Source organism: Chanodichthys erythropterus, chromosome 19, assembly GCF_024489055.1.
Source record: "Chanodichthys erythropterus isolate Z2021 chromosome 19, ASM2448905v1, whole genome shotgun sequence".
Taxonomy (NCBI): Eukaryota; Metazoa; Chordata; class Actinopteri; order Cypriniformes; family Xenocyprididae; genus Chanodichthys; species Chanodichthys erythropterus.
The window spans coordinates 19,965,156-19,982,010 of NC_090239.1; the positions used below are offsets into that span (position 1 = coordinate 19,965,156).

General features: G+C 40.9%; 1 protein-coding gene across 1 annotated transcript; it reads right to left on the bottom strand.

Moving 5' to 3' along the window:
• Window positions 1-234: 234 nt before the first annotated feature.
• Window positions 235-6,383, bottom strand: noxo1b (NADPH oxidase organizer 1b). The gene is made up of 8 exons (XM_067369603.1): window positions 6,254-6,383; window positions 6,076-6,156; window positions 5,920-5,992; window positions 5,346-5,529; window positions 4,986-5,194; window positions 4,766-4,885; window positions 4,559-4,676; window positions 235-2,102 (listed from the first exon to the last, which is right to left on the bottom strand). The coding sequence occupies exons 1-8, from the start codon at window positions 6,317-6,319 to the stop codon at window positions 1,547-1,549; spliced, it is 1,407 nt and encodes a 468-aa protein (XP_067225704.1). The 5' UTR covers window positions 6,320-6,383; the 3' UTR covers window positions 235-1,546.
• Window positions 6,384-16,855: the final 10,472 nt, after the last annotated feature.

The following is a 16,855-nucleotide window of genomic DNA, read 5'->3' on the forward strand; positions in this document are numbered from 1 at the left end:
ATTTAGTTTGCTTTACGTGTTAAGTTTTATACAAAAACAACACTACTTTTTCTACACAACAGTTTCTGCACCAATCATCTTTTATGATCTGGAAATGTTTCCTATATTATTTCTATATGTTTATAATGCTTTATGTGTGCATGATGCAATATGTTGGTATATATTAAATTACCACATCCAATGGGAAAAAAATCTCATGACATCAGAATCATTAAAATGCTGTCAAAACATTTATTGAAACTTATGCAGGTATATAAGCAAAAGTCCAGATAATAAAACTTTTTCCAGTATGGAATACCATTAACTCCAAGACAAAAATATAACAGCCTGAATATAATGTTAATGAAAAAATAAAACTGTGAAAACCAAATACTTTAAATATGTATAATGTAACTACCTTCATCCGGTTATGTATATTACATTTCATTTGAGAAAGATATATATATATCTATCTTTTATATATATTATATATATATATAGCCCCAAAAAAGATTACAAGAGATTATTAAAGCTGCAAGCATCAGAGATGAAAGGGAAAACAGTGAATAGTGGGTGACAAGCATGTAAGCGAGTAAATACAGGAGAAATATGGCAAAGTCATTTCGACATGCCACACTTATTGCTGCCAACAGGTGGCACTTTGACTATAACTGAATATTGGCATAGAGATGTCTTTAGGCCAGGACTCTTATTACACATATAAAGTTTGGGGCATATCGGACATTGCATGTCTGAGTTATAACAGCTTCCTCTTTCATGGTGAAACATCACAATTTGTCAGGCCGCCACAGACACACCCTTCAAAGAAAACTCAAGGTTTGCGACTTAACATCGCTAAGGCGTTAAAATTAGATTGGCCAAATATGATGTTGATCTGGTTAAATCTCTATGAGGAGTTAATCAAAGTGTAATTTCCTGTTGCCCACAGGTGGCACTATGACTGTAACTGAATATTGCCATGTAGATGTCTTCAGGCCAGGACTCTAATAAAACATGTGAAGTTTGGGATCAGACAATGTATGCCTGAGTTACATTGAATTGTGTCAGGCCGCAACGCCCTTCAGTGAAAACTCTAGATTTTCACATTTAACATCATAAAGGCATTTAGATTAGACTGACCAAATATGATGTTTATTTGATAAAATCTCTAGGTGGAGTTTGTTAAGGTACAACGTCTGGAAATGGCAAAAACTGCAAAAATTTGCAGAGAAAATTCAAAATATTAATATAATATATTATATATATGTATTATATATATAATATATTTCATACCTGTACGTGAAATAAAGTGCAAAAGGCGCTTAATTGAAATTTTGTATGTGGCGCTATCAAGCCATTTTGCCACACCTAATTCTGAAACCCATATCAGAAGTACATTTTCACCACTTCTGATGCTGTGCAAAGTTTCATGAGTTTTTGAGCACGTTTATGTTCTCAAAAATGCGATCCATTTTAGAGAAGAAGAATAATTGTCCAAGCAATTACAATGGAGTCCTCACACTATCAGTGCTCTGGCCCTAATAATGAGCGCAGATTAAACTTATACTCAAACATGACTCACAATTCGTGCAGAGGTTGCCAGAGCAGCTTTACGTGTGTAGGATGTGCAGCGACGTAGGATCTCTTGAGTTTGTGGTCGGGGTGGTACCCTGGGAGCTTCGACTCCTTTCATAGGTTGGCCAGTATCTGAGCTGGTGGGGCTGAGCTGGCCTCTAGACATATGAATGCAGTCTGGCTCTTTATCCTGCTGTCTCAGGCCCTCATCCCCCTCTGAGCTGGACATGCTTGGGCTCATTGAGGTGGTGTCCGAGGAACTGAAGCTGAAGCTGGTTCCATCATCGCTGAAGCTGCCAGACTCCTCGTGCTGTACTGGATAGGTGTTCGGGCTCTGGGGCTCTGACAGCATTCCCAGAGAGTTGGAGTTAAGGAAACTATTCATTCTGTTTCGTGAGCGGACTTGAGGCTCCATTTTGAAAGAGTTGTTGGTGGACAGGTTGATAGTGGAGCTGTGAAGTTTCCTCTGAAGAGTCTGAAGGCCAAAGCTGGGGCTGTTGTACAGCTTCAAGTACATGGAGGGCACATAGCCTGCCTTTCTGTTATATCTGCGCAGGGAATACAAGCTTAAAGTTAAGTTTTGTGGGGCAGACACCATGTACATTTAGAAATAATCATTTTATAATTATATATTAGTTTCTCTATCTATCTATCTATCTATCTATCTATCTATCTATCTATCTATCTATCTATCTATCTATCTATCTATCTATCTATCTATCTATCTATCTATCTATGTTAGTTTCTATATACACTACTGTGCAAAACTCAACATATTGAATTTATTTTTTGAAGGATCATGTGAGAATGAAGAAATGGCTGCTAAAAATGCAGTTTTGCCATCACAGAAATAATAATAATAATTTTTTAAAATGTATTAAAAGAGAAAACAGTTCTCAAATTATAATATTTCACATTTATTACTGTTTTTTATTGTTTTTTTTTTTAAATAGACTGTATATTATCTTTATTGCAAGGCTATATGAAAACTATATGAAATATAGATTTGAGTTTACATTATTTTATGATATAAGAAGTAAACAAAAGACATACTACACCCTAAAAAATGCTGGGTTAAAAACAACCCAAGATGGGTTAAATATAGACAAACCCAGCGGTTGGGTTAAATGTTTGACTAACCTGCTGGGTAGTTTTATTTAACTCAACTAGGTGAAAAAAAAGTACTTAATATTTTGTACTTAATATACTAAAAATTATTCTTTAGTACTTCTTAAGATAATCTTAAGAACATCTAAGTGTACTCAACTGTGCTATTTTGAGACACCATGAAATATGAACTAAAATATGCTTTTAATATTCTATCTCTGTATTTAAAAAATATATTTAGTTACCACTTGTAGTACACTATGGGTTCAAATGTACTATACAGTAAGTATTATCTAAATACATTTTTTAAATACAGAGATAATATATTAAAAGCACATTTAAGTTCATATTTCATGGTGTCTCAAAGTTGAGTACACTTAGATGTTCTTAAGATTATCCTAAGAAGTACTAAAGAAGAATTTTTAGTATATTAAAGGGTTAGTTCACCCAAAAATGAAAATGATGTCATTAATGACTCACCCTCATGTCGTTCCAAACCCGTAAGACCTCCGTTCATCTTCAGAACACGGTTTAAGATATTTTAGATTTAGTCCGAGAGCTTTCTGTCCCTCCATTGAAAATGTATATACTGTATACTGTCCATTTCCAGAAACGTAATAAAAACATCATCAAGGTAGTCCATGTGACATCAGTGGGTTAGTTAGAAGTTTTTGAAGCATCGAAAATACATTTTGGTCCAAAAATAACAAAAACTACGACTTTATTCAGCATTGTATTCTCTTCCGGGTCTGTTGTCAATCTTCTTCTTCTTCTTTCCTGTTTTACAGCAGTTGTCATCCAGCTTATTGGTGCATTACCGCCCCCTTCTGCTCCGGAGTGTGGTTCACGACTCCGCAGTGATGCTGCTGACGTAAGACGCTGCTGACGTGTTATCTGGTGCGCCAGAGCTTCGTTTACAGTCTGAGGGAGACGCACGCTGTATTCAAGCTATTCTACATTGTTTGTAGTTTGGTATTGCTATATTTTTTAAAATGGTGCGTAAGTGTGCATGTCGCGGATGTCCTTATCGCCAAAAACAACCACGGCGACGTAAAAGTGCATTACCAACGCCGGCGGATGAAAGGATTCAATGGAATCAATTCAATGGAAAGGATTCCGGAAGAGAACGCAATGCTGAATTTAAGTCGTAGTTTTTGTTATTTTTGGACCAAAATGTATTTTCGATGCTTCAAAAACTTCTAACTAACCCACTGATGTCACATGGACTACTTTGATGATGTTTTTATTACCTTTCTGGACATGGACAGTCTACCGTACAAACACTTTCAATGGAGGGACAGAAAGCTTTCGAACTAAATCTAAAATATCTTAAACTGTTTCGAAGATGAACGGAGGTCTTACGGGTTTGGAACGACATGAGGGTGAGTCATTAATGACATCATTTTAATTTTTGGGTGAACTAACCCTTTAAGTACAAAATTAGTGCATGAAAATAGAGCACTTTAAGTACATTATAGAAATTTACTTTTTTTTCACCTGGGTGGCTGGCTTGAAATGAACCCAAAATAGGTTGGAAATTAAAAACTAGAGGCAACAATAATAATCAAAAAAATGAACATTTATTAAAAAGCAATTTAATAATGTTTATTATTTAATTATTATTTCTTAAACCTATTAATAACTGTTCATTTATTAAGCATTAATAAAGGCTAAATTAATTTTAAGCGAGCAATTATTTTTAACCCAGCATTTGCTGAGTGTAGAGTGTAGCAGAGCTATGTAGGAAATAGGTTGTTAGGGTCAATTATGTTTAGCAGCCATTACATAATATGCAGTCAGTCTTCCAACTACCTCTGGTCTACTGATACATACATCTTAAAATAATTCCTGTCATTCTCTGAATGTCAGTGCAATCTGAGTAAACAACTGTAATTACCTAACAAGCCACCAGCCATTATCAGACCTCTGTAACACCTCCACAACAGCGCCGATGCTCAGAGAGAGCTCGTCCTCTTTTTTAGATGTGTAACTTCTTGTAGCGCAGTACAGAGACACTAGGGGAGCGGGAAAATAAAGTTCAGTTAGCAAGGTTATCTTTTGAGATTTAGTACAACAGAACATTTATGTAACAACAGTATCTTACTTTCAAATGTAGGTGAGTCAAACTCGTCCTCGTCCTCTTCTTCTTCCTCATCACATAACTCCAAGTAGGGAGCGGGAAACCAAGCTAGACGTTTATCCTCATTCTCAACAAGCCACCAACCTAATCACAACAACGCCCACAGAAAAACATCAAGAACCTGTCTGGAACTGCGCTATGAACTTTCAGTTCACTCCGTTATGGGTGAAGGTACAGTACATACCTGCTTTGTCTTTGATGAGCACATCCAGTCTTTCATCCACAGCTACTTTAAAGGGCTTGTTCTTCGTATCTTTGGTCTCATATGGAGCCACACATCGATATGTCTTGGACACAAAAGGCTGGGTCACATTGCCATTGCTCAGGCGTTTATTTGCCAAGTCAGCTCCTCTGTTGACAGTGGGGATGCTGTTTGATTGTAGAATCATCACACTGCAGGAAGAAATGAGCAGCTTTAACAGACATTCAACCGAAACAGATCAAATCAGAAATATGAAGTGAGCTACCGTACATACTGGACATATTTTTGGAATGTTGCAGTTACCTGCTTATTTGCCTCAGGGAAATCATCTACATGACCTACCTGTTTTGGGTATATTCTGGCAGAAGCTCCTGTTCAGTTGGCAGAAAGAACTGAATGACTTCTGTGGAATGTGCCACAGCTGTGTCACACTGCAACAGGTTGGAACTGTACCTCTCCAGATTCCTCAGACGAGACAATGACTTAGCCGGACCCTTCAACTGAAACGACGTCGGTGTGAACTGGGCTGCAAACAACAGAAATCTCAATGAACAACAAAACAAAAACAGTCTGGATAAACCAGTTGTCTTTAACAGGGCCCTCTAGGGGTTAATGGGAGTACTACAGCCAAAGTTCAGCTATGTTTGCCTCCAACATAAAATATTATAATAATGCATTGTGTAATTATAATAATTATTAATTATTATTTGAAAGGCTTTGAAATGTGAGCATCAATATGCATGTAAAGTTTGTAAATACAGTAATACGTTACTTTATGCACGCTATTTATTGGTCAGGCTTAAAAATCTACTTTTTTCGTGAATAAAATGTTTTATATTTAGATGTTACAACATTATGTACATTTGAATCATCAAAAAAAAAAAAAAAAAAAAAAAAAAAAAAACCTCAATCATACCTCCAAATCTGGGAAGCACTCTATCTTCTTTACCAAAATGGTTTCCCACAAGAAACTTATTTTTTAATTGCCTCTGTTGAAAAGAATAGTAAATTAAATAACGAGTTTCACACTTCTAGTAACAATTTGTGCTAAGGAAATGATTGTATAATTTACATGGAGCGTTTTGAAGTCTCGGAGGGATCGATACACTATCAGCTCACTCTGGTCTGACCATAGCACAGATACCATGTATTTCTGTAACAAATAAACAAACAAACAATTATAAGCATACGCTACATTCAGTAGCATTGTCAGTGTTTAAAGTTATCCAACGAATACATCATATTCTTACTTTATCTTTGTCCTTCTTCATTACTCCGATAAGACTGACGTCGACCGGAAAGCGCGGGTCACTCATAGCTGACGCGGTTTCTTATGAACGAGCGCACAGTAGTTCTCTTTCAGCATCGCCAGCATCCTCAACATTTATAGCCACCAGCTATGGGCGTGTTGTTTATCTCACGTGATTGTTTAAAAGAAAAATGAGCGAGTGTAGGAGAAATCTAATAAACGGCTGCGCGCGCGTGCGAAATTGAGCACCTGTGGGAGAAGTTATGACACAATAATATGTCAGTAATAAAACGTGAATGCTGTATTTAAACTAAGGTGGGGAAAGTTATGACACAATATTTGTCAGTAATAAAACGTCAGCATTGTCTGTGCTGATGACTTACTAGAATAGGTTGCAGGAAGCAAACAGCACTATCTATCTATCTATCTATCTATCTATCTATCTATCTATCTATCTATCTATCTATCTATCTATCTATCTATCTATCTATCTATCTATCTATCTATCTATCTATCTATCTATCTAATAAATGGATGACTAACTTGTAAGACTAGTCTTAGCGGTTCATACAACCAGCCCCGGCAGGAGTGGGACCTTTCCCGTAATGACGTTTCATCAAAACATTCAACGTGAGCTGTCCATTCAGGGCTGTCATCCTTTAGTAATTTTCCCATGATGACCTGGTGGTTTTGTGGGGGTGGACAGGCTAAGTGGGGCTCGCAGGTGTTTCTTCAAACTGAGGGTGATGAGAGGGCAGACAGCTAGAACACTGATCTGAAGCTATTGGCGTCACACTGGCCTGTGAAGAACCGCCAAAACTCCTCTGCAGAATCAGCTCAAGGTCATCAGCAGTGTGAGTTTCTCATGCCTCATGCATGCACACATCATCACCTGGAAAAGGACCCCAAATGCACGTTTTGGCTATCCGGATAAAGGTACCAAACACGTGCTTTTTGTGCACCACCCACTGAACCGGGACAGTCCGAGAGAAAATATGTGCCAACAGACTTGATCTGGAGCCAGCTGCAGTAATGAACAATGTGATGACCACTTGGAAAATACCCTAAAGAAAGTCCCCTAATAAAAATGGCCAAAATTTTTCTAAAATACAGTTGTTCTTCTTTACTAAAGCTCGAGCCTCTGTAGATAGAAATAGTTTTCCAATTTATGTAGCTTAATTTCCAATTTTTTATCATGTTAAAAATAGTTACGTTTATTATAGAACATTAAAGTTAATATACAGTGGTGTGGAAAAAGTGCTTGATTTTTTATTTTTTTTGCATGTTTGTCACATTTTAATGTTTCAGATCATCAAACAAATTTAAATATTAATCAAAAATAACACAAGTAAACACAACATGCAGTTTTTAAATGAAGGTTTTTATTATGAAGGGAAAACAAAATCCAAACCCACATGGCCCTGTGTGAAAAAGTGCTGTTAAAAAGTGCGCTGTTAAAACATAACTTAACTTAATCTAGTTCAGTTTCTCTAGCCACACCAAGGCCTGATTACTGCCACACCTGTTCGCAATCAAGAAATCACTTAAATAGGACCTGCCTGACAAAGTGAAGCAGACCAAAAGATCCTCAAAGTTAGACATCATGTTGAGATCCAAAGAAATTCAGGAACAAGAGAAAGAAAGTAATTGAGATCTATCAGTCTGAAAAAAGGTTATAAAGCCATTTCTAAAGCTTTGGGACTCCAGCGAACCACAGTGAGAGCCATTATCCACAAATGGCGAAATCATGGAACAGTGGTGAACCTTCCCAGGAGTGGCCAGATGACCAAAATTACCCCAAGAGCGCAGCGACAACTCATCCAAGAGGTCACAAAAGACCCCACAACAACATCCAAAGAACTGCAGGCCTCACTTGCCTCAGTTAAGGTGCTCATTGACAGTGTTCATGGCTCCACCATAAGAAAGAGACTGGGCAAAAATGGCCTGCATGGCAGAGTTCCAAGATGAAAACCGCTGCTGAGCAAAAAAAACCATAAAGGCTCATCTCAGTTTTGCCAGAAAAGATCGTGATGATCCCCAAGACTTTTGGGAAAATACTCTGACAAATACTGACGAGACTTTTTGGAAGGTGTGTGTCCCATTACATCTGGCTTAAAAGTAACAAAGCATTTCAGAAAAAGAACATCATACCAACAGTAAAATATGGTGGTGGTAGTGCGATGGTCTGGGTCACTTTTGCTGCTTCAGGACCTGGAAGACTTGCTGTTATAAATGGAACCATGAATTCTGCTGTCTGCCAAAAAATACAGAAGGACAATGTTCAGCCATCTGTGCATGACCTCAAGCTGAAGCAAACTTGGGTTCTGCAGCAGGACAATGATCCAAAACACACCAGCAAGTCCACCTCTGAATGGCTGAAGAAAAACAAAATGAAGACTTTGGAGTGGCCTAGTCAAAGTCCTGACCTCAATCCTATTGTGATGCTGTGGCATGACCTTAAAGAGGCGGTTCATGCTCAAAAACCCTCCAATGTGGCTGAATTACAACAATTCTGCAAAGACGAGTGGGCCAAAATTCCTCCAGAGCGCTGTAACAGACTCATTGGAAGTTATCGCAAACGCTTGATTGCAGTTGTTGCTGCCAAGGGTGGCCCAACCAGTTATTAGTTTTAGGGGGCAAGCACTTTTTCATACAGGGCCATGTGGGTTTGGAATTTGTTTTCCTTCATAATAAAAACCTTTATTTAAAAACTGCATGTTGTGTTTACTTAAATTTGTTTGATGATCTGAAACATTAAAGTGTGACAATCATGCAAAAAAAAAAAAAAAAAATCAGGAAGGGGGCAAGCACTTTTTCACACCACACTACCATTAGGCAAATATATATTTTTCACTGGTTTATTTGAATGAAATTACAACATGATAAAATTATCTTTATAATACAACAAAAAATAATACGCAAAGCTTGATTTCACCAACCTGCAACATGGGATCATTATCTTCGTTGATCCTGGAAAAAACATCTAAATCAACCAATCAGATTTGAGGGACAAGTTTATAGTTTATGTCAAGTTTAGGCTTACAACCAGGGCTAGGTGCTTCTACAGCAGTGTTATTCACCTACCTGTATATTTCCCTATGATTTTAGGGATAAGTTAGGGTAGGGTTAGGTTTAGGGGTTATATGATTAGGACAACATTTTCGGACAGGAAGAAAAAACAATATGGCAATAGCATCAATAACGCAATGACACTATATTTTTCTTGCCATGTGAAATGTGAGCATGACTTAAAAGCTATTTTGTTGATTTGTCAGTCAAGGCATTTTCAGAAACTTTTTTAGTTATAGTATAAAAAATAGATTTAAAGCTAGCTCTTCTGCTCATAATAGCTAATAGCAGCTAGATTTGCACATATGCATTAGATTTGCAAATATTAAGACAAAGTATGCCTTTGTTGTAATGTAATTTGCTTTTATGTTTCATTAACGAGATTAATTTAAAAAGAATAATTCAATCTTTCTGAAGGCAATGCTCAGCTATTTTCTTTCTGTGTTACCATATGCTGTAGAAAATGAAAAATGTTTACAAAACCTACCGCAACAATGGCGAATTAAATAGTTTAAGAAATTAAAACAGATGTAAAGCCAATTGTCTGCTTAAAATAGCTGTTTGGGAGGGGTTAGGGAGGAGAGCAGGTACATTTCTGTTTTTACACAACTACACATTCATTGAAACTAGTTTCTATTCTTGTTCACGTAACAGTTATGTACCAGGAAAGCAAAATGTAAAAGGGAATTAAAACTGATTGACAGCTACACATTTACCTTCTATAATTAGTCATAGGAGGATAAAAATAGCTGTTCAGCAGAAGCATTCATAATGCCCAGGAATTAAACTTGACTGACATTGCCATATCTTTCTTAGAGCTCTACTTTGGTCAATATTATGGCATCATTGGACCTTACAGTGATTCTACTAGTTTGCTCAGACAAGAAATTGCTCATTAGTTACACTGAAAAAATGTGTTTTATTCAAGTCAAAATAGTATTTAACATCACAGAAACAAACTAAATACATAAATTCATACCGACATATCTATTTTTTATGGGTCAAATCAGGTAGAAATACTGTAGCTCTCAGGTAACAATAAGTTAGAGTGTGGCACTGTAAATGGAACTGTAAATGGCCTCTCACACCATGAACAATAACTAGAAACATAACACTTTAAGATGCTGTCCCCACCACAGCTTTAATGATAATGACATATAGAGGAACAATATTGATGAAATCACTTTTGGAGCAAATATCCAGCTGATGAATGATAAAAACATTGACTGTCAATCAGAATTGATCTGACTTTAAAGAACTCTTAACATAATTATTAACTTTAACATAAATATTGTTATAATTCTCATTCTTCCAGGCCTCAACTCTGTATTAAAAATAAAAATTCTGTCTTTAATTACTCACTCTCATGTCGTTCCACACCTGTAAGACTTTCGTTCATCTTCAGAACACAAATTAAAATATTTTTGATTAAATCCGATGGCTCGTGAGGCACGTGTTGAGAGCAAGTTAACTTCAAAAGCCCAGAAAGGTACTAAAGACATATTTAAACAGTTCATGTGACTACAGTGGTTCAAACTTAATGTTATGAAGCAACGAGAATACTTTTTGTGCACCAAAAAAACTAAATAATGACTTTATTCATCAATATCTAGTGATGGGCAATTTCAAAACACTGCTTCATGAAGCTTTGAAGCTTTACAAATCTTTTGTTTCGAATCAGTGGTTCGGAGTGTGTATCAAACTGCGAAGCCTTGTTTACTGAAATCATGTGACTGGCTGTTTGAGATCATTTGATACACACCTTGAATCACCGAAGATTCGTAAAGTTTCGAAGTTTCATGAAGCAATGTTTTGAAATCGCCCTTCACTATATATTGTTGAATAAAGTCGTTTTTTTGGCGCACAGAAAGTATTCTTGTTGCTTCATAACATTAAATTAATTTTATGTTATGAAATTTTGCGTACTTAATATTTTTTAAATGTGTTAGCCATAAAAGCAATTAGGAAATCAAGGTCATGTATTATGGATATACAGTCACAGCCAAAATTGTTGTAGGTTGTGCACCATGAAATTAATTTTATAAAAGCAAGAATAAGAAAAAAAAATTCAGATGGAAATGTTAAGATGGAAATTTTGACAGAACAAAAGGCCCCATTATTTAGGTGATTGATAGTAATGTCTCGGTTACATAGGTAACCCTCGTTCCCTGAAGGAGGGAACGGAGACGTACGTCGGACAGACCGACGAATAGGAATCTCGCTAGAGAGGCCAATCTACTTCGAGTGTAACTAAACGAGCCAATGCACATTGGCATGCTATCATATGCATCAGCTGCTTGCCTCGCAGCGCGGGTATATAATGAGCAGCAGGTGCGTTGCATCTTCAGGTTTTCGCTGAGGAGCCGAACCGAGCAGGCGGCAGCATCAGCAGGACAACGCCTGTGGCGACGGGACGTACGTCTCCGTTCCCTCCTTCAGGGAACGAGGGTTACCTATGTAACCGAGACGTTCCCATTCAGTCGGTCACGTTCGACGTACCTCGGACAGACCGACGAATAGGAATCCCTACCAAAGCGCCACAGGAGCTGCCCTCTTCCAGCGCTCTGTCGTGAGCCACCTGAACCCCCTTGCCTAAGGACGGTGGGACCAGGCTCACGCAGAGAGGGTCGATCACTGTTGTTCCCAAAACCCACTCAGTGCGACAATTGGATAACGCTGGGAAAGCGTAGCCTTACATGCGATAAGGAACGCTGCGGAAGCCATATCCTTCCCCGAAGGAGTTATATGGATAAGTACATATGGACTAACCTTGTAGGTTGTACAACATATGGAAGAACTGGGGTGACTCCACTCGATGAGAGATGGGTTCTCCCAGAGGGAAAGACACGGGCTTCGTTTAGGAGCAGCCGTGGAAAAAGCCATATGGGATCCCCGTAGGGTCACACATATGGAACCCAGCCTAAATCCGGTTCTCAAGGATACAACGGAGTATAGGCCTGGCGCCAGACGCTCCGCCACGTCGGCTGCCGAAGGGTAACCGGAGGACTCAACAGGGTCTGCCCGTAGGGACTCTCTGGAGAATAGAATGCGCATGTAGCGCAGCTAGCCGACACTAAGCCGAGCCTGATGGTCCGGAGGAGCCAGCGAGACGGACTGGGGAGCGCTAGCCAGGCTGGACCGAGGCGGGCCGCCGTAACCTTCGTCGCTCGAAGCACGAGGTCCATCGCGGCACGAAGTTCCTGGAGAACTTGTGGATCATGACCACCCTCGTGCAGGTCCCTCAGTGCCTTGGCCTGATGGACCTGCAACAACGCCATAGCGTGTAAGGCAGAGGCAGCTTCCCCACAGGCCTGATAAGCCTTGCCGGTAAGATCCGACGAGTACTTACAGGCCCGGGAAGGGAGAGACGGCTCCCCCCGCCAGGTGGAGTTAGGGCACAGTTGCATAGCAACGGCCCGTTCCACAGGGGGTATGCACGTGTAACCCTTCGCTGCCCCGCCATCAAGGCCTGGTCGTTGAGCCAGCGGCAGAACAAAAGGAAACAACAAAAGATTCTCCACCCGGCCCTCCTCCGGGGGAAGGAGCGGTGCAGTCACCACCTCCTGAAGAGCAGTCCCCTCCATCTCCGGGTCGCCCGTCCTAGGGCCGCTTGGACTTGGCCTTGCCACCCTTCTTCTTGGGGGGTGGCTGGACGGGCTGGGCACCCCGCCCGCGACCGGCTCCACGGCGCCGCTTGGATGGAGGCTGCTGCTGCTGGGGCGCGGGAGCGGGGGCGGCTGCAGGGGGGCGCCCTCGGCGACGGGTAGTCTGAGGTGCCGCCGGTGGTGGAGGTGCAGCAGCTGACCGCCTCGGCAGGATGTGACTGATGGCCTCAGACTGCCTTTGTACAGCCGAGAACTGTTGGGCAAAGTTCTCGACCGCGTCGCCGAAAAGGCCGGTCTGGGACACGGGGGAATTAAGAAACCTGACCTTGTCGGTATCCCTCATGTCCGCAAGACACAGCCAGAGATGGCGTTCCTGGACCACCATAGTGGACATCGCACGACCCACTGACCGCGCCGTAACCTTCGTCGCTCGAAGCACGAGGTCCATCGCGGCACGAAGTTCCTGGAGAACTTGTGGATCATGACCACCCTCGTGCAGGTCCCTCAGTGCCTTGGCCTGATGGACCTGCAACAACGCCATAGCGTGTAAGGCAGAGGCAGCTTCCCCACAGGCCTGATAAGCCTTGCCGGTAAGATCCGACGAGTACTTACAGGCCCGGGAAGGGAGAGACGGCTCCCCCCGCCAGGTGGAGTTAGGGCACAGTTGCATAGCAACGGCCCGTTCCACAGGGGGTATGCACGTGTAACCCTTCGCTGCCCCGCCATCAAGGGTGGTGAGGGAGGAGGACCCACCAACACGGTTTCGGGCAGTAAAAGGTGCCGTCCACGTGCCCGTGAGCTCTTCATGCACCTCCGGGAAGAAGGGCACTGGGGTGGGGGGCTGAGAACCAGCCCTGGCCACCCCGAGATACCAGTCATCCAACCTCGAGGGTTCGGGACACGGTGGAGGATTCCACACGAGCCCGACCCTGTTGGCGGCCCGGGAAAGCATAGCCATCATTTCCGGGTCCGTGTCGGGCACAGTTGTCACCCCCGAAGGAGGCAACTGCGCCGACTCATCCTCCCTAGAAGTATCAGGCTCACCCTCCGATGCAGCGATCGACATCCGGTCGTCTGGGGGAGCTCCGAAGGAAACGGATGGTACACACCTCTGGGGTGGTCCACCACGTTCCACGGGCAGCTCTACTGGCTGCGGAGCGCACGAGGGGGGAGGGTTCCTAGGGGGTTGGTTCCCCGAAGGAAGCGCGCTCACCGTTATCCTCAAGTCACCAGCCCCGCCGCTCGCAGCAACCCTCTGAGGAGGATTGGAGCGAGGCGTCGGGACCGGGACTCCACCCCTTTGCAGAAAGTGAAGTCTCGACCGCAACTCCGCGATGGTCATCTTCCCACAATGGGTACATGACTCATCCACAAACGCTGCCTCAGCGTGCCTTAAGCCCAAGCACGCGATACAGCGCTGGTGACCATCCCGAGGCGCCAGGTAACGACCGCATCCAGAAAAACACAAGTAGAATGACATCTTTAAAAAGACGCGAACTACTCGTGTTAGCTCTTTCAAGGACTGACTCTTTTAGGTGCTGAAGCACGCAGGGGAATAGCCGCTGCAGCACAGACAGGGAATGTGCAGCCTGTCGTGTGCACTCTCCTTGAAGGCGCTCCTCTTACCAGCTGTAACAACAGCTTTTTAGCGCTCTAGGCGCACCGTATCACCAGCCGTGAGAACGGTCTTCACGCTGATTACAGCTTTGCTCAATCAAACCAAAGGCAAAAACAAAAACAAAAGGAGAATCGGCCCCGCTGCTGCGCTGTCCGCCTGCACCTCGCAACAAAGAGACGTCTTGAAGAGAGACTCGTTCACCACACTCGCTTTCAGTAGCTGTCTTCATGGAAGGTTTGGCTCCGAAGCGAAAAGCTGAAGATGCAACGCACCTGCTGCTCATTATATACCCGCACTGCGAGGCAAGCAGCTGATGCATATGATTGCATGCCAATGTGCATTGGCTCGTTTAGTTACACTCGAAGTAGATTGGCCTCTCTAGCGAGATTCCTATTCGTCGGTCTGTCCGACGTACGTCGAACGTGACCGACTGAATGGGAACAGAGTAAACTATTCTGGGAATATGAATTAAGACTATTGCTATTGTTATTATTTTAGCTCTTGGCATGACCTTGATTCATTAATTAAACATCAAACTTGTCAATGATGAAGATCCATGACTCAAATAAAACATTGAGAAATACCTTTTACAAATCTCCACACCTGTGAATGAATCAGCGTCAGAAAAGTTAAATCTGTTGTAAGTAAATTAGTGACTGCAGAAATAAAGCACAAGCAAATCAAATAAACTGATTCCACAAAAGCACATTATATGTGGGGTTCATCAGGGGTCCATTTTGGGCCCTATTTTAATTGCACAGATTCCTGTTCAACACTCTGTAGATGTTTGGATGAAGTTGAAGTTTAGATGGCAGATAATAAAACAGAAATCATGATTTTTGGACGTCTGGCTTTTAACAAGGTGGAAAGTGACATACTAGGTCCATGGGCGTGTCATTTGCAGGACAGAGTCAAAAACCCAGGAGTCATCTTCGATTCACTGCTAAAATTTGACAATCAAATAAAAACTGTAGTTCGGAATGGTTTCTTTTATCTGAGGGCAATAGCTAAGTTAAAATCAATCCTGTCAACTAGTGACTTAGAAAAAGTAATCCATGCTTTTATCTTCTCTCGGCTAGATTATTGTAATGTTATTTATTCCGGAACCTGTCAGACATATGTTGCACGTCTCCAACTTGTACAAAATGCAACGGCTAGAATGCTTATGAAGGCTAAGCAGACTGATCATGTTACTCTGCTGTTGTTCTCTTTAGGCTGGTTACCACAGGATCCAACTTAAGGTATTGATGTATGTCTTTAAGGCATTACATGGAATGGTGGAGCTTATTAAGCCATATAAATCAAATTTAATGCTGAGATCCTCAAACAAACTTTTATTAGTGATCCCAAGAGTACGTCTTAAATCTAAGGCTAAGCTTTTGCTGTCACTGGTCAAAGACTATGGAATAAGCTTCCCTTTAGAGGTTAGATCATTCCCAACACTAGGTATCTTCAAGAGCCGTATAAAACTACGTGTGCTTTCTCTGGCGTTTTAATTTCACACAGGAGTATTTATTATTGATGATGTGTTTTTGTTGTGTTGTTTGTTTGATTTATTGTATTTTAATTTTGCTTACACTGTACAGCACTTTGGAGCTACAGAGTAGCCTGGAAAGAGATTTATAAATAAATAAATACAATACAATACAATACAATATAGGTAGATATTTTTATGACTGTTGTACCAGTATAATAACCCTGCGAATGCTTTGGCAAGGAGATTAAAAGAAGTGGTGCTGGAAGGGGTGAGTAAATACACTTTATTGTGCTCAAACAAGGAACAACAGTAAATTATATTTCTCATTACAGGAAGAGTTTTTGACATATCCAAGAAACTGACTCCATGTTTATGGCTTGTTGTTCAAAGACCCACCCTAACGGTAAACATGAGACTGTTTGTAAATGTGGAATATTGCACATTGACTGATACATATTTTAAAGTTTTACAACTAGCCAATAAAATCTTCTTTTTAAAATTGTGATGTATGTTTGAAAATTAGTTGCTGAATAGCCGTGTCATAAATACGGCATTTTTTACTGATACTGATACATAAATACTGATAATTATTGAAAATGAGCATCCAGACTTGAACCTGCATTTGAGCCCTTACATTAATCATAATTACTGTAATTACACAAATAAAAGCGAATCAAAAAACAGATGACAAAACATTCCAGCCTATTCTTTTACTCATATTTGCATAATGGACAAAAGAGAATACCTTGAATCAATCATAATGACAAGTCAGCCTTTATTTAACCTTAACATCCTCTAGAAGTCAAAAACGAATGACCAAGCATAATCAAGATG

Excerpts from the sequence above, each read along its gene's own strand:
- noxo1b (XM_067369603.1), bottom strand. The coding sequence starts at position 6,319 with ATGAGTGACCCGCGCTTTCCGGTCGACGTCAGTCTTATCGGAGTAATG. Across the intron at positions 5,993-6,075 it reads GAGACTTCAAAACGCTCCAT|AGGCAATTAAAAAATAAGTT; the intron begins GTAAATTATACA and ends TCTTTTCAACAG. Across the intron at positions 2,103-4,558 it reads AATGGCTGGTGGCTTGTTAG|ATATAACAGAAAGGCAGGCT; the intron begins GTAATTACAGTT and ends TTCCCTGCGCAG.